The sequence below is a fragment of the Otolemur garnettii genome, unplaced genomic scaffold, assembly GCF_000181295.1.
Source record: "Otolemur garnettii isolate 467f Iridium unplaced genomic scaffold, OtoGar3 scaffold00060, whole genome shotgun sequence".
Classification (NCBI taxonomy): Eukaryota; Metazoa; Chordata; class Mammalia; order Primates; family Galagidae; genus Otolemur; species Otolemur garnettii.
The window spans coordinates 3,750,498-3,775,691 of record NW_003852455.1 but is presented as its reverse complement, the minus strand read 5'-3'; the positions used below and the strand labels follow the sequence as shown (position 1 = coordinate 3,775,691).

Sequence of the window (25,194 nt, the reverse complement as noted above, 5' to 3'; positions counted from 1 at the left end):
TCCGCGCCATGAGAGCAAAGTGGAGGAAGAAGCGAATGCGCAGGCTGAAGCGCAAAAGGAGAAAGATGAGGCAGAGGTCCAAATAAACCGGCTGGTTGTGCACTCGTGAAGGCCACAAGAGAAGGAACATGGGATGCCAGAGGCTAAGGAGGCTAGTACAAGCTGCTGGACTGCATGCTACTGTCTGGAATTTGCTCTCAGTGGATATAAGACCTCATCGCCATCCGATCACCAAGACCACCCCTAAGAGACCCACCTTGCTCACACCAAAACAGTCCCTTGCCCTGGACCTGACATCCTGGACTCGTTCTGTTTATCACTTGTGGCTGAGTGTAACCAGTATACAATAAATCATACCTTCTGCTGTTTCGGCTGATGAAGAAAAAAAATAAAAAAAGAAATACAGATAGACAACCTAAGAAAAGATATAGCAGACTATAGACTGCTATCCCTTAAGAATACTTAAACAAATGAGTCTTTTAGGGGATTTCAACATTTTAAAAGGCCTTAACTACAGGTTAGACCAAGCAGAGAAAAAAATTTCAGAGTTTAATGGGAAGGCTCTTGAAGTACCCGGTCAAAGATGTGAAAAAATGAATAAAGAATGAACAATTACTCAGTTGATTATGGGACTATCAAAAGAGAGCTGGTATAAAAATGATAGGCATCCCTATGAAAGAGTAAGAAAAAGCAAAAAGTATGGAAAAGTTATTTGAGGAAATTACTGAGGAAAGCTTCTCTGATATTGCCAGAGATTAAGATATTCAAAAGCAAGATAGATGGTCATCAAACATCAGGAAGATTCATAGCAAATAGGATATCTCTAAGGAACACAGTAATCAATCTAGCCAAAGTCAAAATGAAAGAAAAAACTCTAAAAGCAGCAAGACAAAAGGGACAACTAACCTACAAATGAAAACATCTCAGACTAATAGCAGATTTCTCTCAGCAGAGACCTAACAAGGCAGAAGGAATGGGGCCCCATTTCTAGTCTTCTTAAACAGAACAATTGCTAGCAAAGAATTTTGTATCCTGAAAAGCTAAGCTTCATAACTGATGATGAAATAAAGATTTTTCCACAATGTAAACATTAAGGGTAAACAATGTAAACATTAAGTATTTGACAGTACTAGACCAGCACTACAGGAAATACTCAAAACTGCATTATACAGAGAACAGCATGATAAAATCCCACCAGTATAAAAACATCTGATATTTAAGGCTCATGGAGCTCATAAAACAATAGTAGAAGAGGGGAAACAAAACAAGCTTTCCCTCTTCTACTATCAGTATCCCACATATCAATACTAACACTGAATATCAGGAGTCTGAATGTCCCACTTAAAAGATATGGACTGGCTGAATGGATAAAAAAGCATCCTCCAAGTATCTTCCAATGCATCTGACTCACCAGGACTCACACAGACTCAAAGTAAAAGGATGAAAAAGTATTTCACAAAAATGGAAACCAAAAGGGAGCAGGTTTAACTATTCTTATATTAAATAAGATAGACTTTAAGTCAACAATGGCAAAACAAAAAAAAGGCAAAGATGGCCATCCTATAATGATAAAGGGAGAAATTCAACAAGAAGATATAATATATATACACCTCACGCAGGAGCTTCCAGATTTATAGAGAAAATTCTACTGGAACTAAGCAAAGAAATAAACATTATAATTGTCAGAGACTTTATCACTCTAGTGATAGAACTAGGCAGATCATTAAAGCAGAAAGGCAGTAAAGAATCACTGCATTTAAACAGGTCTCTAAAACAGGCATTTATAGAACATTTTATCCCCAAAACACTGTATGTGCATTCTTCTCATCAGCACATAAGGCATTTTTCAGTATTGATTATATTTTAGGCCATAAAACAAGTTTTAGCAAATTTAAAAAATTGAAATCATACCATGTACATTTTCAGACCACAGTGGAGTAAATTAGAAATTAATTCTAAGCAAAACACTCAAATCGACACAAAGTCATGGAAATTAAACAACTTGTTGCTTAATGATTTGGGGGTCAAAGATGAAGTTAAAATGGAAATCAAAAGACTTTTCAAACTCAATCACAAAGGAGACACAAATTTTCAAAATCTATGAGATACAGTAAAAGCAGTACTAAGGGCAAAATCCAATGCTTACACTAAAAAGATAGAAAGTTCACTAATTAATAACCTAAGGTTATAGGCAGCGCCTGTGGCTCAAAGGGGTAGGGCGCCAGCCCCATATGCCGGAGGTGGTGGGTTCAAACCTAGCCTTGGCCAAAAACTGCAAAACAAAACCTAAGATTACATCTCAATGAACTAGAAAACAAAGAAAAAAACAAACTCAAAGCCATCAGTAGAAAAGAGATAACAAAGCTCAGAGCAGAACTAAGTGAAACAGAAACCAAAAAATAAAAAAAGGCAGAAAAAAGAAAGGAAAATACAAAGGATCAGCAAAACAAAAAAATAAAAAGTTGATAGTTCTTTGAAAAGATACTCAAAATTAATAGACCAGAAATAGACGAGAATGGATTCAGATTAACTCAATCAGAAAAGAAAAAGGAGATATTACAATTGATAACACAGAAATACAAAACACTGTTAGCAAAAACACTGTTACCAAAACCTCCACATATAAAAACTAGAAAATCTAGGGGAAATAGAGAAATTTCTGGAAACAAACCACTTCCCAAGCCTGAATCAGGAATAAATAAAATCTAGAACAGACCATTAATGAATAGCAAGATTGAAACAGTAATAAAAAATCTTCCTACAATAAAAGTCCTGGACCAGTTCTACCAGTACTTCAATGAACTGATACCTATACCACAGAAATTATTTCACGGCATCAAGCAGGATGGAATCCTCTCTAACTCAGTGAATCCAGTACCATCTTGATGCTAAAGTCAGAAAGGGACACACACACAAAAAGACAACTATAGACTGCTATCCCTTAAGAACATAGATGCAAACATCCACACAAAATATAAGCAAATTGCATTCAACAGTGCACTGAAAAGATAATTCACCTGGATCAAGTGGGTTTCATCACTGGGACACAAGGGTGGTTGAACACATGCAAATCAATAAACCTGATTTATCACATCAACAAAAGCAAAAACAAAGACCATATGATCATGTCAATAGATGTAAAAAATGTATTCAGTAAAATGTAGCACCCTTTTATGACAGAAACTTTCAACAAAGTAAGCAAAGAAGGAACATACCTAAAAATTATAAAAGCCATTTCTGACAAACCATCAGCCAACATCATACTGAATGAGGAAAAGTTGAAAACATTCTTCCTAAGAACTGGAACAGGACAAGACAAGATGAGAGTGTCCACTATCACCACTTCTATTCATTATATTACTGGAAGTCCTAACCAACACAATCAGGCAAGAGAAAGAAATAAAAGGTATCCAAATTGGGAAATAGGAAGTCAAACTATCTCTCTTTCCCAATATGATCTTATATCTCGAAAACCCTAAAGATTCCACCAAAAGACTCCTAGAATGGATAAATGTAACAAATTCAGCAAAGTCTCAGATTACAAAATCAATGTCCAAATGTCAGTAACATTGCTATATGCTAAAAAAAAAAGTCAAGCTGAGAATAAAATCAAATACTTAATACCATTTATAACATCTGCAAAGGAAAAATATCTAGGAATATAATTAACTAAAGAGGTAAAAAAATCTCTTAAAGGAGAACTACAAAACATTAATGAAAGAAGTCATAGATAACACAAACAAATGGAAAAATATCCCATGCTCATAGACAGGGAGGATCAACATTGTTAAAATGTCCATACTGACTAAAGCAATTGATAGATTCAATGCAATCACCATCAAAATACCAATGTCATATTCCACAGATCTAGGAAAGATAATTTTATGCTTCATTTGGTATTAAAAATAGAATCCAAAAAGCCAAAGCAATATTAAGCAAAAAGAACAAATCTGGAGGAATCTCATTACTTGACTTCAATTATACAACAAGCAATAGTAACCAAAACAGCACAGTAAAAGCAGAAACATAGACCAGCAGAACAAAACAGAGAATCTAGAAATAAAATCATCTACCTACTACAATTATATCTCTGATAAAGCAGACAACAACATACACTGGAGGAAAGGATCTCTGTTCAATAAATGGTACTGGGAAAACTAGATAGCCATATGCAGAAGAATGAAGACAACCCTACCCATTGCCATATGCAAAAATTAATGCAAGACAGATAAACGACTTAAATGTAAGGCATGAAACCATAACAACGCTGGAAGAAAATGTAGGGAAAACTCTTCTCAACATCAGTCTACACAGAGAAGTTATAAGACTTCAAAGGCAAAATAGTGACAATAAAAATAAATAAATGCAACTTGATTAAATTAAAAAGATTCTGCCCAGCAAATGAAATAATCAACAGAGCAAATAGACAACCTATATAGTGGAGAAAATATTCATGAACTCTTCATGCAATGAAGGGCTAAAATGTAAAATCTACAATGAACTGAAATGAATCAGCAGGAAATAAACAACCTCATTAAAATGTGGGCAAAAGATGTGAACAGAAATTTTTCAGAAGAAGATAAATGGCAAAAACAATATGAAAACAAAAGTTCAGCACCACTAATTATCAGGGAAATGCAAATTAAAACCACAATGAGATATCACCTTACACCTGGCAGAATAGTTATTATTCAAAAGTAAAAAGAAAAATAGATGCTGGTCCAGATGTTTGAAATGGGAATGCTCATGTACTGTTGTGTGAACATAAATTAGTGTGAACATTCCATTAGTACTATGGGAAACAGTACAGAGATTTCTCAAAGAAATAAATGCAGCCTTATCATTAGAACTAATGATATCTACCCAAAGGAAAAGAAGTCATCTTATCAAAAAGCCACCTGCACTCAAATGTTTATTGCAGCAAAATTCATAATTGCAAAGATGTGAAATCAACCTAAGTGGGCTACAATTCATAAGTGGACAAAGAAAATGTGACACATAGCATGTATATATACAGATGTATACATACATATACACATGAAGCAGTACACATATATGTCATGAAGTACTACTCAGCTCTAAACAGGATTGAAATAATGTCCTTTGCAACAACTTGCATGGAAATGGGATCATTATCCTAAGTGAAGTGTCTTAGGAAAGAGAAAGCAAACACTACAGGTATTCTCTAATAACTGGAAGCTCAATGATGGCCACACAGAAGCACAAAGAGATGTAAAGGACATTGGAAATCAAGAAGCGGGGAGGCTAGGAGGGAATGAAGGGTGAAGTCTTAGCTGTCAGGTACAATGACCTTTATTTTGGTGATGGGCACACTAAAAGCCCTCACTTAAGCTTTATACAAGGTATCCATGCAAAGAGAACATTCATACTCCCTTAATATTTTGAAATAAAAAAATAATTTAAAAAAAGAAGAAACTAGGAATATGCAGCATTGAGGTGGGACTAACATCATCTGCCTAGTGGGTTCCAGACAAAGGATAGATAGCAACAGATAGCATCTCATTTCTCCGAAGAGACAAAAAGTGCTTCACAGGTGGAACAGACTCTAGGCTTATGATGAAAAACAGAAGTGGCAGTGGGTTTCCTATCTCAGAATAGAAGCTGAGCAAAGTCACAAGTAGCAAGGGCTTAGCAGCCAAGAGTGCAATGGGAGAGAACAGAGTCCACAGGACAAGGCTTAACTGGACCAAACCTCACACTGGCTCATCCAGCGTGCCTCACACTGGCTTGCATCTGACACATCCCCAAGGGACAGGCACCCCAAACCTCCAACACAGGCCTGATTCTGAACCAGGGTACCCATGGCACCAGCTGGAGGCCAACACAGAGCCATCAAAAAGGACAACTCAGGGAGAAAAAGAAAAATGGAGGAGGAAAATGTCTCACAGTAAGTGTACAAAAAATAACAAGTTTGAAGTACAGGAGGGAAATATTATTAATAAAGAAAAAGCACTAACAAAGGAAGAAGTCACTTTCAGGAAAATAAAAAAAAGAGCAATTTGAAAAAGACAAACCATATGTTTCATATCCTCAGAAATCGTAGAGTTAATACAATTGCCCCATGATATGTCCTGAATATCTGTGCCCACCCCATCCCTTGCCCAAATTCATACATTGAAGCACTAATCCTCATTGTGACGGTATTTAGAAGTGGAGCCTTTGGGATGTAATTTCGTTTAGATGGGGTCATGAGGGTGGAGCCCTCATGATGGGATCAGTGTCCTTATAGGAAGAAAGAACAACCAGAGTTTTCTTTCTCATGTGAGGACACAGAGGGAAGTGGGTGTTTGCAAGCCAGGAAGTGGGCCCTCACCAGGAATATATGTGCAGGGACTTTGATCTTGGACTGTCCGTCTCTAAAATTGTGAAAAACAAATGTTTAAGCTGCCCAATCTATGATATCTTGTTATAGCAGTCCAAGCTGACTGAATCACTCTACCAATACCACCAAAACTATCATCAAACACTTAAGAAAACAGCCGGGTGTTGTGGCAGGTGCCTGTAGTCCTAGCTACTAGGGAGGCTAAGGCAAGAGAATTGCTCAAGCCAAAGAGTTTGAGGTTGCTGTGAGCTACAATGATGTCTGTCTCAAATGAACAAATAAACAAAAAAACTTAAGAAAACAAAATAACACACAAAAAATCATGAAAGAGAAGTGTTTCCCTTATGCTGAGAAGGGAGTCTGAAAGTGGATTTGAATTTAAAGTAAGTGGTTTTTGAAAAAGACCAGTTAGAAATTCTGGAAATGTATATCTATCTATATGGAAATAAGAAGGAAAAAAAAAAAAAAAAGGAAATCTCATAGGAAAAGTATCAACTAAAATCAAGGAGGCAATAACCCAAAGAAGTTGCATTAAACAGGATTTCATTGACATCAAAGTGTTTAGGCATTGCTTAATATTCCCTTGAGTATTGGGAAATAAGAAATGAGGGGTAGAAATATGTTTGTTTTTTGTTTTTTGTTTTTTCAAAAGGAAAACAGAGTTACCTGTTTAACAAGCAGCTTCCATATGGGTTGGATCTCAACCTCAATGGCATTGGGCCCACACACCAATCTCCTGCAGGAGATAGACCATCCATTAGTGTCACACCTACGAGCTCTATGATAAGTGAGCACAGGCCTGACTAAGCAGAAGTCACCTCTACTCTTTAGAGATTTCGTGGCTTCAGTTAGAAAATAACATGTGAGTACTTGGGAAACATAATCCTGAAGCAGCACCCAGGGCATATGAACTGGATGAATCCGTGAGTGAATGAGCAAATGAATCAGTAGGTGATGCACGCTCTTCGCGGCTGTCACCTGGTAAATGTGTACATTATATAAAAGGTGCAATACATATGTGTTGAAATAAAAAGTCCTCATGTCTGTGTAGTATTTTACAATTTATGAAGTTCTTACAAAAGATATACTTGATCCCTGACAATCATCCAGAGGGAAAGGGCTCAATATCCTCATTTTTCTGGTGGGAAAAGCTGTTCAGTGTTTGGGTGTTTAGACAAGGTGCACACATCTAATCGGGGCAATATAACTTTTAAGCAGAAATGAGTGTCAGAAACTGCACTTAGCCTTCGTGCATTAACTCTTTAATCATCACGTTATACCTACTATCATCTCTTATAAAGAAACCTGACATTCCATAAAGTAAGTAACTTTCCCAAGGTCTCAGGGCTTGGAGGCAGAGCGGGGGCTTCAGACCATTGTCTCCATGACCCGCACTTGACAGCTCCACCTCCATAAGCACCAAGAAGCAGAACCTGCATGAAGGGATCTGTGGCCTCAGGTTAGAAGTCAATAAACTTGAACTCAGCCCTCTGCTTATGCTGTGGTGAGACCAGAGACCTATCACATAGCACCTCCATATTGGAGCTTTCCTTAACAACACTGTTTAAAATAGATACCCCAACTCCCACTGAGATTCCTTTATCTTACTAAGTTACCTATACATATGATAGCCTCAAATTACACCTTGTTTTCTTATATGGTGGAAAGCATACAAATAATGGACTGTGTCCTCCACTGTAACTAACGTAAACCTCTAGAGGACACCGATGGATCCTAAATGCCTAAAACAGGACCGAATATATAACATATACTCAAGAATTATCCCTGAGAAGAGCTCAGATCCTGCAAGGACTGGGATCTAGTGGATCAATGCTTGTTGTGGACGATCCCCTTTAGGGCTTATCTGGGCCATGTTTAAACCACAGCTGGGCATGTCCTTTGCTACTTACTCTTTTTTACACTCTCTTGCCAAAAAATAGTGTGTGTTTAGGAATCATGCATGTATCTCTCAGTCTCAGCACAAGCCAAGAAGAATTTTCAAGGGTGTTAACCAATGACTGAACAACCAGAAATCTAAGACTTGAATCTGGTTCACATGAGGAACATTCCAAGAAACAAGGAAGATGACAATCCTTACTAAAAATCAGACAAGCTGATAGGGAAAAGAAGTCCTAACATCATTCTAGGTAACCTCATAGAATGGCAAAAGCTAAAGAAAATTAAGCAGACTTGCTTAATATTTCTCATTATTCATTAGGGGAAAAGTTGCTTTGGAGGTAGGTGGTCCCTCTCCCAAAGAATTTGAACAATTTCTCAGCAGGGACCTTGTCATGGGATCTCTGTGCTGACTATGGCCTGAATGTGAGGGATTACACAGGTTTCCTCCCAACTTGAGACAACAGTAAATCTGCTGGAATATTTTATTTCTGAGAAACCAATTGTGAATGACTAGGAGTACTTTCTCTGGGGAATGGTCCATGTCCCTTTTCGTTTTGCTTATTTGTTCATTCATTCATTTACCACTTTATTCACCAAATAATTGCTGGGAGTGTGTTGTATGGCAGGCATTTTGGTCTCCAGGTGGTGTAGATTAGAGTGAGAGCCCTCAAGGAGGCAGGAAACGCATTGAGAACTACTGGTGAGCTTTTGCAACTACAACCAACTACTCGGTTTTTTCTTACGGCTTCCATTCTGATAAGCCTCCAACAGGATCTCTGCAGGGACGGCTAACTATAGTTTTCCAGTCAATACCAACCCAGGAGATTCTGAGCTTTGGAGTTTTAAGGAGCCAGATATATGGAGTTTGAGAAGGTTCCCATGTGATTCCACTAGGTAATCCCTCAATCTGAATACTCCTGCTTTACAAAGGGAGGAAGACCAAAAATATTTACAGGTGCATAGAATGTGGCATCCAACTTTTGGGATTTGGATATGGTTGTGTGGTATAACAAGCGGGCTGGTCTGAGAGCCTTCCCATTAAAGAAATAGTGATATTGTTATGTTTTGAGAAACTGCTTTCTGGAAGAAAAAAAAATCTCTATTTCAACAGTGCTTGAACCTGCTTGTGTACTTTAACAAAACATTTATACAGAGAAGCTCCCTTTTACAAATGACATAAAAGTCATTTTAGTTTTCCACATTAGTCCTCCTCTGTGACCAGTTTCTTTCATTTCCTAAATCACATGTTTTCTTATAGCCTCAGAAAAAGTAGGGCTCCTACAGGACTTTATGCTTTTTGTGTGTGCTAAGCAAGGTACTCCCTGTCAGCTCTTTTGGGGAAGTACTCTGAGCGTTCCAAGCCTGAGAATCCGGTGGCGGGGGGAGGGGGGGTGCAAAGAAATCCAGGGCAGGACCTCGCTGTGAAGATTTGGGACTTAAGCTTCTGGGAGCCTCCATAGGGCTCTGCTCTAAGCAAGACATTGCAGTTAAGTAATTTTCATACTTTAAATGGGACCAAACCTAGAGAACTGTGATCTGATAATTCCAACTTATTAAAAACGAGAATGTTGATCTCACTTTGATTTTATTAAATACTTTATGCATTGCATTTTAAAGAAAAGCTGCATGTGTTGTATTTTAAGGTAACTCTTTAACCTCTAACTAAATGCTAAAAGAGTTGAGACTGTGTGATGGCTTTCCAGAAGAATGGATGATACTTCTTCCTGTCCTCCAACCAGCCAGCCAATCCTTGATCCTTCCATTCATACTGATCTAATAGCTGAGCATCTATTACTGGGCCCTTTTCTAAGGATGGAACTTTCAAAAGGGATAAAGTGGCATCTAAGGGTGAGTTATTCTCTGACTTCTGCTCCCCCAGACCTGAGGAATGACAGCGCAGGGTCCCCCAGCGGCCCCATCCTCTCGCTCCCTCTTCTTTTCACTTCTTTTCTCCCTTCTGATGTTCTGTCCTCTTGTGCTTGGAGCTGCAGTTTGATGGCAAACCTACCTTCCTTTGCTGCCAGTCCCTCGGATTTCTTTCCTCTATCACTGACAAGCCCACTTGTTTTCTCACTGCTGTGGCAAATCCTGAGAACTAAGTTTGGCCCTGCAGAGTCACTGAGCCCGCTTTGAGTGTCTCTTCCCAACTTCTCAATCACTGATTCACAGGCATAGCTCAAATCAGCCACAGCTGGAGTATTTTTATCACAGAAACTGGCAAACCCTATTCATTAAAGCTTTTATTCTTCCGGAGATCTGGGTCACTAGTAGGGTCGTTGGTCTAAGGTTAATTGCAGGCAAGGTTGGTGTCCCTTCATCTCTGCTGCCAGAAAGGTGCCCTTCCATTTTTAGGAGCCCAAAGAAAGAAGACAGGAGCAGGATGGGCTGAGTGAAAGAGAAGGTAAGGAAAGGCTCAGCTTAAAAGCTATCCTGACAGGGTAGTACCTGTGGCTCAAGGAGTTGGGCGTTGGCCCCACATACTAGAGGTAGTGGGTTCAAACCCAGCCCTGGCCAAAAAAAAAAACAAACTATCCTAATAGTAAAACTCAATGGGGAATCAGGTAGGTTTGTTCTTTTCCGTAGGGTACCATTTCTGTGAGGGACCTGTCTAGGACAGGTACTAAGATGGAAAGCTGAGCTCAGTTCATGGTAAGTTAAGACCCAAACACGGAACTTCCTGGGCCAATTTCAGTGGCCTCTTCCTGATGCCTTCTGACAAGATCTCGCCAGGCTGAAGTTATTTCTCCTGATGTCCTGATAAGCTTTTTTTTTTTTTTAGACTGAGCCTCAAGCTATCCCCCTGGGTAGAGTGCCATGGCATCACGCTCACAGCAACCTCCAACTCCTGGGCTCAAGCGAGTCTCCTGCCTCAGCCTCCCAAGTAGCTGGGGCTACAGGCGCCCGCCACGACGCCCGGCCATTTTTTGGTTGCAGCCGTCATTGTTGCTTGGCGGGCCCGGGCGGGGGATTCGAACCCGCCACCTTAGGTGTATGTGGCTGGCGCCTTAGCCGCTTGAGCCACAGGCGCCGAGCCTCCGGCTAAGCTTTTGCTAGAGAAAAGTGAGAACTTTGTAACTCTGCCCATTGGCTGTCTCTGCCTGGTGTGTAGGAAGCCTGCAGAAAAGTTTGCCTTAGACTCTGCAGCTTTTGCTCGTCAGAGAGCCTGTGTATCCCTCTTGCTGTGCCGCTAGTTTTACACCCTTGCTTTTTAACGTGCGCAAGCGCAGATCCATCTAGAAAACTGTAAGATGTTATTCAACCGGCCAGTCAAGCACTTTTAACTTTTTTTTAAAAGGACTTGATTCTTATCCTAAATTTTAGGGTCCAACCTGCAGCCTGGGGGAGCGTATGCCGACTTTGTGAGGATTTTTTGGCTTATATGTGGTGTCTGATATCACGAAAAGTATGCAGGGTGTTTGTGTATTCAATGTGTGGCCCGAGACATCTCTTATTCATTCAATGTGCAGGAGAGAAAAAAAAGGTTGGACACGCCTATGAGGGAAAAAATGTTCCAGAGTCTACTTACTCTTTTCACCCTCCAAATAGACACACCTATAAAATAAAATATGCTAAAAAAAATAAATAAATAAAATAAAATACACTATGTGTGTAAGTAGTTTTTTTTTGTTTTTGTTTTTGTTTTTTTTGCAGTTTTTGGCTGGGGCTGGGTTTGAACCCACCACCTCCGGCATATGGGGCTGGCACCCTACTCTTTTGAGCCACAGGTGCCACCCTATAAGTAGATTTTTCTCCTCTATTCATCATGTTTGGGAAACTATACTCTTTCCCTTGGTTATGAGATTGTCAAGTTCGTCATTGTGTAAAGCAGATTTAAATTTAATTCTGTATGATGTTTATTAAAGCTTGAGCTTGATAAAGAAGGACAAATGTGAGGCAGCTACCCTGATGGGAAACCCTAGTCAGTTCATCTACAATCTATCAACAAGATTTCTTAAATACTCTAGATAAATCCTTTAAATATCTCATGCTTAGTGCTATTAAGCCAATGTTTTTAATAACTTTGACTGTATTTCAATGCATTAAACATCACAGCTGACATCTTACGTAATGATACCATTTCAAAGGTATTTTGCAGTATTGTCTGAGCCTGGATGCCTGGTTCATTTTCTTATAGCGTTCTGGCACAGAGAAACTTAAAAGCAATAGTAATTTTTAGACCTGGTGTGCCTGAGAAACATGGGAGTTATTTATTAAGAAGGCAGCTTCTTCTCTCAGAAGGACCCCTTGTTCCTCAGAATTATCAGAATTATCAGAAGTAAGAGGATGGAGCCCCAAACCTCTATTTTAGTACCAGATTGCTTCTTCACTTGAGAATTGGTGTTTCTGGCTGACTACAAAGACAGTTGAGCAGGTAATGTCTCTGAAAATGGGTGAGAAATGAAGGTGATTATTAAGATTCTGGGATGACTTGTAATAGATTTTTTTTTTTTATTCACAAGGATTTGTCATTTCCAATAATAATGAAGGAAGCAGGGACACTACATCTCTGTGAGTTAGTCCCATAAGCATCTCCTAATTTTTTTGGATCTATAGTTACTGGGTTATGATTGTGCCACTATTTTTGTCTTTCTCCCTAGTCAGTAAAACATCTCTAGGACAATGACTAAGTTTTTGTCTTTACATCCCTTGTTCCTTGTGAAGTACCTAGCACCTTAGAGCCATTTAGTTAATATATCAATGAATGTATTAATTTATTCATTTACACTAGATATATCTATTGACTTTCTACCATGAATTAAGTAGTGCTGTAGGTGTGGTGAATAACAAAACTAACTGAACCATCGGAATCCTCATCTCTGGGCCTATTTATTCACAGTAAGATGCAGGAATAATATTGTCTTTCCATCTTTCAGAGGATTTGGAGGATTAAGAAATTGATGTTTATGAAATGACTCCAGATTTTTTGAAGATAGGATAAAAAATATACAACCAAAGAAGAATGTTTTATAAGCCTAAAAGATCAAATTTAATTGGATTGAATTGCTCTTTTAATCTTTTCTTTTTAATAAGTTTTCCTAAGAAAAGAACAATTTAGAATATGTCTCTGATGCCGGTAAATGAATTGGGATTATATCAAGTGATGAAACATCATGCCAACAGTGCCCTAATAACTCATCTGATACTTCACTTGTTGCTGAAACTTTACTCTCAGAGTTTACTATAAATCCTACCTGACCTCCTGCTCTTCACTGGTCAGACCCAATCCAAATGTCTGATGGATGTCGTAGCAGGAGTTGCTGTCTTCCAGCAACCTAGGATGTGGTCAGGAAAGGAACCACAGGTCAGTTCACAGCACCCACCGGATCACTGTTCTTCCCCGACATCCTGATAGAGGGGTCAGTAAAAGTCATACTTACCCAACTTTCTGAAACTGTTTCTTCAAGTTGTTCCAGACATACCTGATTTTCTGCACTTGGATGCATCGCAGCTGCAATTACAAATGTGATACAGCAGGTGTCTTTCACAAGGCTGAGAGAACAGCTGTCTTTCCTAAGGTGAAGCCCATTGAGGGAGGGCGCATGTTCAATGCAGCCTCCATGTGGGTCTCAGAGCTGTCATTCCTGACAGTGTGATCGTTAGAACTTTCATTCAGCAAACACTCACTTTATTCTTTCTATGTAAACATGTCACTAACGTGGCACTCAAATTACTTACCTTTAATTCTGGCTTCATTACAGCTTGGTTAATGACAGAGTGGCGGTCAGCCACCAGGGGTTCTTTCAGGTTCTTGCTTATAGGAAACTTCAGTGTGGATAAGTAGAGGCAGAATACCTTCTTCCTCATATACCTTTGAAATTCATCCTGGAAAAGACAATCCTTTTTAGGAAATTCTCAAGGGCTGTTCAATAAGGTGTTTGACCAACCAAATACCTACTAAATGCTAAGCCAGTGGCTCCTAAAGTTGGCGACAAAGCTTCATCTCAAACAATAGCATCAGCATTATCTGCTAGAAATGCAAATTCTCAGCCCCACCCTCAGACCTACTGAACTAAACACTAGGGGTGGCGCCATCAGTCTGCGGTTTATCTGGCCCCTCAGGTAATTCAGATGTGCATTAAAATTTGGTAACCTCTGGGCTAGAGAACAAAGAGCCATATATGCTTTTCAGGAAAGCTTTATCTCTAGAAAATCTTACATAATGATACCATTTCCAGCTATTTTTAAGTGACAGCTAAATATTAATAAAATGTTTATTAATGAACTGTCCTTCAAAATACATATTTTGATGATCGTGTTATGTTGTCTAAGAGCTTTGATTCTGACAGCCACTGCTCAGGCCTTGGCTAAGAAACTGCCAATGAGCCCGAGGTGGTAGACGTTTCTTCAGGCTGAAGTGAAAAAAATGCCTTCGTGCCTGGCTCAAAATAAGGGATACAAGCAGAGTCTAGAGGTAATTTTGCCACCTCCTATTTTGGTCTAGGGTAACTCTTTGGGTTTTTGTTTGTTTGTTTGTTTGTTTGTTTATAATTTCAGACTTTCAGAGATGTCCTTTAGAAAGTACCAAATTTTCCTGGTCACTTCACTAGAATTTTCCAAATGTAAACAGTTTACTAATGGGCTTTCTTTCTCTTTTTTCTTCTCTCTCTCTCTGTCTTTCTCTCTGTATCTCTACCTTTCTTTTAATAAGTACCGCATTTGCCAATTAAATTTATGAACTCATCCTAGAAACAGTGCTCTGTACTCCTGAATATGGCTACAGTCACCTTTGAAGTCCTTCCCTTGGGAAACTAATGCACTGACGCCAGCGTTTAGTCCACCTCCCCAAACAATTTTGGAACTCTTCTTCTGGGATGGCCATCAGAGTTGTTCTTTTATTACCCTTGATGTCCTGAATGTTATCAACATGTCTCCTTTTCAACATGGGAAATTCTTTAACTAGAGGAAGATGTGACCCTGGGAATGCTAGCCAGTCCCTGGGTGTACCACAGAGGCAGTACAGCCTTTGAAACAGGTAACAGAGGGCACGCACTGTTGTCCTCAGCAAAACAGTGTCAGCTTCCTGCAGGGAGCATGGGACACAGTTGGCCCACACCCTCCAGTGGGGTCTCCAGTAGAACAGCAGCAGCAGGGCCCCACAGGTCAGCACGGACACCAGGAGGCAGAGGGCTTTCCGTAGAGTCTGCGTCCGATAACCAAACACCTGCTAAAGAGTAAATAAAGAATCATTCTCTTTTTCTTTTTTTATACACACATATTATTTTTGTTTCATTGAACATAAACTTTAAATAAAGGGATGTGGGCTGGGAGACAAGTCTGGTTTCAGCTAATCAAATTAGGTTGACAGCTTGCAGCTGTCAGCTGATAGAATTATTAAAAGGACTCCTTTGACTGCTCCGACACTTCGAACAAACACCCTGGACAAGAGGAGTGAGAAAAGGACAGACCTATTTGTTTCGATATATTCTTAGAGTTGTTTCATAGAGTCATAAAATATTTCATGTTTTGAGCCAGATAAATTTATTGAAGGAAGATGATAAACTCATGACAGATACGGCCCACTACTCATCTATCGCGCTTTATCCATTCAGCTTTGTTTTATAATAACATGATTGAGAACAATTGAGAGGATAAATAAATGTATTGTTCCCTGAAACAATATGATGATTAAAAAATAAGAGATGATTTGTGGACATGAAAGGTTTTCAGAAAGCAGCTTCTACTTATCGACCCCGATAATAACATGCTGAAATATTTGTACCTTTAGTAGTAGGTTATTTAATATGTGTCATAAATTGAACAAAGACTGCAGACTTGGTTCTAGCTCGGAAAATAGCCAAACAATGGATTTGTTTGTTAAAAACCCATTTCTAGTTTCCAACTTCTACAATGAAAATTTGCCCCCATTCTTTTCAAATTTCAAGAGCTAAATGTTTATATATTTTGAAGCCCCTGAGAAATGATGATTATAAATGTTATATTTACTATATTATCATTTTAGATTCTGCTGGTGTTCTGTATGTTCTCTTATTCTGTGACTCAGAACTCCCTTTCCCAGATCACAGAGATACAATGTCAAGGAAATACATTTTTACTAAGTTTCTATGGCATTTTTGATGATGGACTCTCCTGAATTTAATGGCAGTTTAGATCATGCTAGAGCACATCTCTTGGCTTAATTCTTTTGAAAGTTCTCATCATTAATAGGGTTGCTGTTATGAACTTTTCCTAATAACTCTGTCGTAGACCAAACTTACAACACTTGATGAAAGTAATACTTAAGCATAGTGGAAAGGTCACGGGCTTAAGAAAGAGAAGGCGTTAGTATGAATCACTGCCTTGCCTGTGAATAGTGACGTGACCTTGGGTAAATCATTTCCTCTCTAAAGAATCCCAATTTGCTCTCCTATAAAACAATTAGGAGCACATGCCTTACAAGGTAGTTGTGCTCAAGTGCTCTGCAAAGTAATTACAAATGTAAGAGTTTCTTTCCCCTGAGCCTCAACAATATCATCCACCTGGGGAAAAGCTGTTCATTAAATGCCGTGATGTAGCTACTTTATTTTCAGATTATTCATAATACAGTTTAAATTAATTTGGAGAAACACATATTTGCCTTGCTTTTAAGCATGTTTGCAACCAGATCTCCTCTCTCTCTCTCCCTATGTCCCCTTCAAATTTACAAACTTGTTTGGGTTTTGTTTGGAATTATAGTTTTATTAGACCCAAACATGATGTATATGCCACTTTATATATTATGTTATAAAAATATACATTTTTTTACTAAGAGTTACTTACAGGGGGGTTACTGCCAAATCTCAAGTATATGCAAAAATAGAAGCAGAACCATTTAGAATTTTAGTCCAGCTTGTAGCTTAAATGAACTCATTCATAAATAACTTTCTCTTTTTCTGTGTATTTACACACAACAATAGCATTGGTAATTGTAATTCTGGAACCCCTTCAGTTCTTCTTCTATACAAACTTTTTTAAAAAATTAAAAAAGAAACAGTGCTAGCAAGACTGCAATAAAATCATTACAGCTATATACTCCTAATAACTTTGTGAGTTGGAATTGTCTTTTAGGGAAAGTAAGGTGACAAATTATACTGAAAATTATAACGATGCTCTTCTCCTTAAATCAGCAATCCCTCACTTGGATATAAAACCTAATGATGTAATACATTAAAAAGAAAGTGATACATAGAAGATGTCCGGTGTATGATTATCTGTAATAGCAAAACTATTGGGAGTACCAAATGATAGCTAATAATTCAGTAAGTGGTGAAACATAAAAAATAATGGGCTAAAGGTAGATCCCATAGAAACAAAAATATATGGCATCAGTGAAGAAGCCTGGGGCATTCTATGATCAAATGTTAAATGGAGGAAAGAACGCATGGGGTAAATTGAAAGCAAACAGCAACACTATGGAATTTAACTCACGGTAGTAGTAATTACAGGAAATGTAAATGGCCTTAATGTTATGCTATGATTGGAAGCAAAGACTGTTCGACTGAAAAAGAAAAGCTCCACTACATGCTGTTTACAGGAGACACACACATAGAGCAGCAGAAGTTACAAGGGGAAAGGAGAAATATGCTATGCAAACACTAACAAGAGAAAGCTAATGTAGTTATGTTGTTATCCGATAACATGTATTTCTTTAACAATATTAATGGATAGGTTTAAGGAAAGAAATGACAGGAGAGGGAAAAAAAGGACATTTCATAAGCTAACAGGTCAATTGAATGGAAATTTTTGTGGACCTAAAAATATAGTTCCAAAACTTAGAAAGCAAAAATAAGAAATTACGATGGGCATTAGCAAATGCTTTGAATTGGATAAAAATGAAAATGGAGAAATAGGAATTTGTGGGATGTAGTTAAGACAATACTTAGAGGGGAAATTTATAGAGTTAGATGCATACATTAGAAAAACTGAAGTTTGAAATCAATCGAGTAAGCTTCTAACAAATTATAGAAAGAATAGCAAGTTAAACCCAAAAAAGGACGAGGAAGAAAATCACAAATATAAGTGCGGAAATGAATAAAACAGAAAGCAGACGTATAATAGAGGAAAGTAACAAAGCCAAATTGGTACTCTGAAAAGATTGGTAAAATTGATGAACTCATAAGTAACTATGAATATTTGTGTGCTTATTTAAAAATTAATAATATTTAAAAACCTTTCAGCAAAGAGAAATCTGCAAGCCCAGAGGAGTTATGCATCCCTTGAAATATTTAAGGTAGAAACAGTATCATTCTTGTGCATACACTTTTATAAGTAGAGGAGGCAGGAATGCTCCCAACTTACTTTATGAACCAGCATACCCAGATACCAAAATCTGACAAATATATTGCAAATAAGGAATATTACAGGTTGTCATGGTATCTAGATAAAATAATTCTAGAATATATTATCTGTCTAAATCCTTGATGTATTAAAAAGGTAACATAGCAAGGAGTGGTACTTATCTTAGGAATGCAAGGATTTGAAAATCAATATACTTTGCCATATTAACATTCAGAAGGAAAATCAGGAGATCATCTCATTAGATACAGAAAAAGACATAAAATTCAACAATATACAATTTTTAAAAATCTTACCAAACTAGAAAATAGATGGGACATACTTAAGCTAACATGCTTAATAGTGAAATAACAAACATTTACTTGTATGACAAGTAAAAAAGATTGTTAGCAATCATCACTAATATTTATTAGTATAGTACTGAAAGTCTTAACCAGTGTGATAAGGCAATCCTGTAAAATAAATGAAGGCTTTAACAATTGGAAAACAAGTAGAATATGTACAGATGATGTAATTATATATGCAAAAAATACAAAGGAATGTATAAACAAATTATAAAACTTAATAAATGAATTTACTAAGGTTGCTGGGTACTAGGTTGATATAGAAAAACCAATTTGTATTAGTATGTACCAGTAACAATTTGAAAATTAATTAAATACCATTATAATAGATTAAAAAATCAATTATCTTTTAATAATTCTAACAAAATTGTGGAAGACCTCTGAACTAAAAAGCACATATGCTAAGAAAAAGTAAAAATCTAAATAAATAGAAAGGTGTATTACGTTTGGGGATTAGCTATTAGGAATCTCTTTAAAATCTCATCAGACATTTTTGTGAGTGTATAGTCACACTACCAAGTGAAGACTTACTCCAAAGCCATGGTCATTTTAAAAATGAGGCATACACATGAACAAAAAGAAAGCAACAAAACAGAGTCCAGAAAGACATTCCAACATATGATCTTTGCACTTACAAGAAAAGAACTACTGTGATCAAGGTGGGAAAGGACACTCTGCTCAATAAACAATGCTGACGCAAAATGAATAGCACTGGGAAAAATCAGTGCCCCCCCATCTGATTTATACCAAAAGCAAAAATGCATTCAAGATGGCACAGATACGTAAGTGTGAAAACAGAAACAATAAATCATCTGAAAGAAACTCTATTGTTTCCAAATAGAGTTCTGTATTCTACGTACCAAGAGAGTTACCATAGCCCTAATGGTCTTTCTCTAGCCTCTGAAAAAGTGGCCTCAATTAGGGGTAACAATAAAATTGTGTACACTTTTTGACAGAAGTTGTTGCCCTATAAAGGAATTTTGTTATGAACATCAAGTAGGCGAATATATCCTCTGCAGGAGACAGAAAAGGTCTAAATACATTTGATTTCATCAAAAGATCGCTGGAGAAGACATTAGCCAGAAGATATTATATGTAAATGTATATACAACATATACTTCTCTAATCTATATGCAAAAAAGGGCTCATAGAACTCAACGAATCAATTTTAAATAAGTAAATACACAATGGGCAGACAGCTTGAAAAGCATTTCACCAAAAAAAGGATCTGCAAATGGACTGTAACATTTAAGAAACTGCTCATTGTCATGTCACTAAGAGAATTCAAAATAAAGATACAATCATATGTCACTTTCTAGAATACCTAAGAAAATAAACAAAATTGAAGGATTTAAACAATTATATTCGAAGACTTACTCTGAAGTTACACAATGCTGCAATGATGAAATAATATAGCCACAGACTAGATAAGAGTCAAAAGACTGAATATTTTAAATCCTGAAAAGATGGAGAACAACTAAAATACTCATATGTTAAGGTGAGTGTGAACTGGTGCACACAGTTGGAAAAACTATGTTGTGAAGAATATGACAATGAACTTCTCTCTTAGAATTTTACACAATCAACATGTGCGTGCAAGAATATTCTGTTTAGCTATATTCATATAACTGCAGCTGAAACCGGAAGTGTATTCCAGCCCAAACTGGGAACAATCTGAAGGTCCACCAACATGAGAAAGGTAAATGAATTTTGTGTTTTCACACAAAGTAACACTACAAAGCAATAAAAAAAGATCTTCTGATGCATACATCAATGTGGATGAATTCCACAGACATTATAATGAATAGAGGTAGTGTCATGGGGGCAGTACATTATTCTACACATATGAAGTTCACAAATGAGCAAACGTAATTTGTGATAGAATTGAACTGTACACTTAAGAGCACTGTGCTTTATTGACACCACCATGTACATAAAAAGTAGAAGAGAAGAAAACAGGAAAGCTTATAAATCTCAGAGTAACTTTTGAAATGTGTAGTAATTTGAACAAAATGAATAGACACTATGTTTTTCCTTCTTCAATAAACTGACCTCGTAAATCTTGGCAAAATTCCTTTCTAGATCATTTCTCAGTTTTCTCAGAGATATGCGACTGGGTATGGTATTGAGATTTTGGCAAAAGAATCACTGCTTAGCTGGCATTATTTTAATCATATAGTCTCCATCAGCTTGCCAACTATTGGTGTGATTAGAGTTTATTATGGAATGTTTAACCATACTGACTACTCACAAGTATAATTTTTATTTTTAAAATTATTGAAATTCTGATTCAGTCAGAGGTCACTCAGATTTCTCCTAAATATTTATATAGCCCCAGTGAAATCCAGTAAAAATTTCAGGATAAATGACGGAGCCAGGAACCTTATTTGTACCATAAGAGAAAAACAAATGGAATCCAGAGGTGGGGTAAACGTAAGGATATTGGAAGTAAGACGAGAGTATCAGAATCTCAAATCCATCATATGTGGCTCCTTGTAGTAAAGTGAGTTTTCCACCTATTACCTACGTGACCTCAGGATTTAACTTCTCTGAGTCTCTGATGCCATCTCTGTCTTAGAAGAATACTAATAGCACACACCTGGGAGAGGAGCTGCGAAGATTAAATGAGAGGCATAAGATGTTGAGTGAAAAGGAAGCTCCGTGTTAGCAGGTGGCTTGATAATAGGTTCAGTCAAAGGAGGAGAGAGGTGACTATTTCAGTGCGAGTTGCAATCTGCTGGGTCAAGGTTGTAAATGGAAATAAGCTGTGTTCTGTGAGGCGAGGAACCCGGATCCATCACCTATTGCTTGAGTTGAATAGCACAGAGGTTGTGCCTATCTTGCACAGACTTGATTTGTACTCTTTCCAAGCAGTAGTGTTCCTTAACTTTTTTGTTTCCAAATAGAATTCAGCATTCCAAATACCAGGAGAGTTTCCACAGCCCTCATGGTCTTTCCCTAGGCTCTGAAGAAATGGCCTAGATTAGGGGGTAACAATAAAATTGTGTGCACTTTTTGACAGAAGTTGTTGCCCTAAGTGACCACTTAGAGCCAGGCTCACTACCTCTGTCTGACAGCAGAGCCTCCGTTCTTTATATCCTGTCCCATTGCCTTCTAGAAGCTCCCACTTCTGTTCTTTGGTGCATTCTATACCAGCTATGATTTAAACTTGCTGAACTTTAGATTTGTCATATAAAAAACATGGCTGTTTGTAAAATCCAATAGAAATAGTTTGGTATAGCAGTTAAAAGCTGAAGGCCTGGCATGAGAAACCAACCCCAAATCATACCTCCACCACTTAACCATACATAGGACTTCAGGCAATCCAGTCTGCTTCTGATGCCCCCATTTCTTCTTCCATAAATGAGAACAATAAATGTAGCTGTCTCCTAAGATTATTGTGAGAAACTAGTGAGAAAATGCATGCAAAGCATTTAGCTCAGTTCCCAAAACATTTTGAGTACTCAATATGTGTTAAGAGTTCCTATTATCCTGAGTAACATACAATTCAACAAAACTTTAGTAGATTAGAAGTGACTAATTCCATTGGACTCAGTGTGAAGTGATTAGATCACAGGCAGCATGAAGAACTAAGCCAAAATCAGAGTCGTAGTTCTACAACTGATTGATCCGATGGCTTAAATGGAGTTTTTGCTTTTCCCAAAGAGCACAAGTTGTCAAAATTGAAGTCAAACAGAGGCTAAAAAGAAAACTGCTCACTTTTGTAGTGTATGTGAAACTAGAAAGACTTTAGGATAAATACCAAACTGATTCAGATTAACTAGATGGAGTAATTATATACACAACCCCCCCCCACCATACAATCATTCTTCGTTCATACGGGAGGGGAACAGGAGAAAGTAATAGAATTAGGGTAACAGAGCATCTTACCTCTGAGGCTTATGAAATATGGCCTTGTACATGATACATGCCTGAGCCTCAACTTACTCCATTCTAAAATGGATTTCTAAGTGACTACCTCATATAGATTAAATGAGAACATACATTAGGTTGTAGCATATAAAACACACCTTTAAGATTATATTCCTTTCTTTATTTTCTTTATAGGGAGCTCTTATACTTGCCACCAGAGTTGGAACTAATATTTGTCAAATCCCCAGGAAAGAGGAGTACAGGGTGCAGCTTCATCTAAATGTCGTTTCTTCCCCAAATTCATTTTTGGCAGGATCCTTTTAGTTTCATAGAACCAACCTCTGAGATTTCTTCCAAGCTTTTTTCCTGAATTTTCATTGCATCCAGAGCACGGGCATGTATGGAAGACCGGTGTTGCGAACAAGGTCATTTTTGTTTGTGTAAATCCTTTTATTCTTACATTCACCATTCATGTGTTCAGCCATTTAAATTATTTTTCAAGTACCCACCATGCATAGGCACAATAGTATGTGATCTGAATCTTTGGAATGGGTACTTGGGGTCACAGCTGTAGCTATTTCTCTTAAGTCAAGATTCTTACCAGGCTACGTTACAAATGTATTAATATTTACTCAACCAAGACATTGCATAAATAATTCTCACCATGACAATTCCCTTATGTACATAGAAACGCCAGGGATTTTTTTTGTTTGTTTGTGTTTATGTTTCTGGTTTGGGGTTTAGGCAGTGACGTGTTAGGCTTTTCCATGGGCAAGAATGTTATAATAGCCTTAGAGGGAGTTAGGCTTCCCTGCATACACTGCATCTGAATCATGGCCACGGAGATCATGTTTCTATGTCCTTTCATTGTGTTTTATCTTCTTTTTTGTTTGAAACGATAATCATAGCACCAAGTTTCTATTAATTATTAACAATCTGCCCTTTGTAGTCTTTACCTGAATGTGCCAAATTATGTTCCTTAATCTCAGCACCAAGTTTCTATTAATTATCAACAATATGCCTTTTGTTGTTTCTACCTGGACGTGACAGGGAGGACATTCTTAAAACTCAGTTCTCTGGTCTCTGCCTCTGCCAACCCTTCAAAGTCTTTCTCTTTAATGTTAGGGTGATATTGTCCTTTGTTAACTGATCATGCCAGTACAGTCATGATTCTTCAACCTGTTATTCCTTCTTTGGTTTGGCCCCGAGCAGTCATTTTCATTAGATGTCACTAATTATTAAGCATTGTTAACCATAGTTTCACACATTCTGCCCTGTATTGGATAAGATGTCTTGAATCACTTTTGCCTTCAACTACGTTTGACAATAAGGACTAATTTTTCTTCAACATTTACTGAGGTGTGATTTAATTCTCACCACTACTCTATGTAATAAGCATTATTATTACTTAAAAGAAGTATTATCATTATGACTTATAAATTATTATTTGTAGGTAAAAGAAACAGAGTCTCAGGAATGTTAAAAATAATTATTCACTAATTCAGCCTATTAAACTTTCCCTTGATGCTTTCTTTCTGGAGTAGGAAGGATCCTTCAGTGTCCAGTGGTATGAATCAAAATCCAACCCCAAAGAGATGAACATGCTATCATTGTTAACTGTAGGCGTGCCCATGGTGTCAGCCAGTACTGCTATAGCAAAAGAGCTCACGTGGTCTTCCTGCAGCTAAGGCCTCTTGTTTATTGAAGCTAACACAGAGAGAGAGTAGGGATGGTGGATCCAAAGATAATGAGGTGCCTGAGCTGATTAGCAGGGACAATTTCTAGAACCAGGATTTGCCCTAGATCAAGGGCATGAGAAAAGAAGGCACTGTCTGTTGAAAGTCACTTGTGGAATAAAAGCATCAGTAAATCAAAATGGGGATTCTCAGAGATTATTTTGTTCAAATTCCTCATTAGGAAAAAAATACCTGTACACCATTTTTCACAGATGAGCATCTGTTACCTGCTTCAGTCAGACTTTTCATCACCTCACAGAGTTGCGCATTCTCCTGCTAGGCAGCTGTGATGCTGTATCTATTTTCTGTTGCTGCCTGGCAAACTTACTGGCTCAAAGCAATGCAAAGTCATTATTTCACAGACACCATGGATTAGTAGTCCAATGCTCAGCATCTCACAAGACTGAAATCAAGGTGCTTTCTGTGGAGCTGAGAAACCTCTTCACACTCACGGGGCTGTTGGCAGGATTCAGTTCCTTGCAGCTTGAAGACCAAGGCCCTCATTCTTTTGCTGGTTGTCAACTGAAAGCTACTTTCAGTCTTAGAATCCTTGTAGAGTTCATGCGTCCTGTCATTTCCCATCTTCAAAAATACATGGGAAAACCTGCTGTGTGTCAAATCCCTCCCACACTTTTGCCATAAAATGTAATCATAAATGTTATAGTGTAGGAGCGTGTATAGTATAATACACGCTATAGTACACACTTTGCCATAAAATGTAATCATA

At 37.7% G+C, this 25,194-nt stretch overlaps 1 protein-coding gene across 1 annotated transcript in view; it reads right to left on the bottom strand.

Moving 5' to 3' along the window:
- ATP13A5 (ATPase 13A5) overlaps positions 1 to 25,194 on the bottom strand; it is a 117,889-nt gene that overhangs the window by 87,287 nt on the left and 5,408 nt on the right. Inside the window, exons 2-6 of the mRNA XM_003792695.3 lie at positions 15,234 to 15,407; positions 13,919 to 14,065; positions 13,621 to 13,691; positions 13,435 to 13,515; positions 7,010 to 7,079 (exon numbers count right to left, since the gene is read on the bottom strand). Coding sequence (XP_003792743.1) covers positions 7,010 to 7,079; positions 13,435 to 13,515; positions 13,621 to 13,691; positions 13,919 to 14,065; positions 15,234 to 15,407 — 543 coding nt within the window. The remainder of the gene's footprint in view (positions 1 to 7,009; positions 7,080 to 13,434; positions 13,516 to 13,620; positions 13,692 to 13,918; positions 14,066 to 15,233; positions 15,408 to 25,194) is intronic.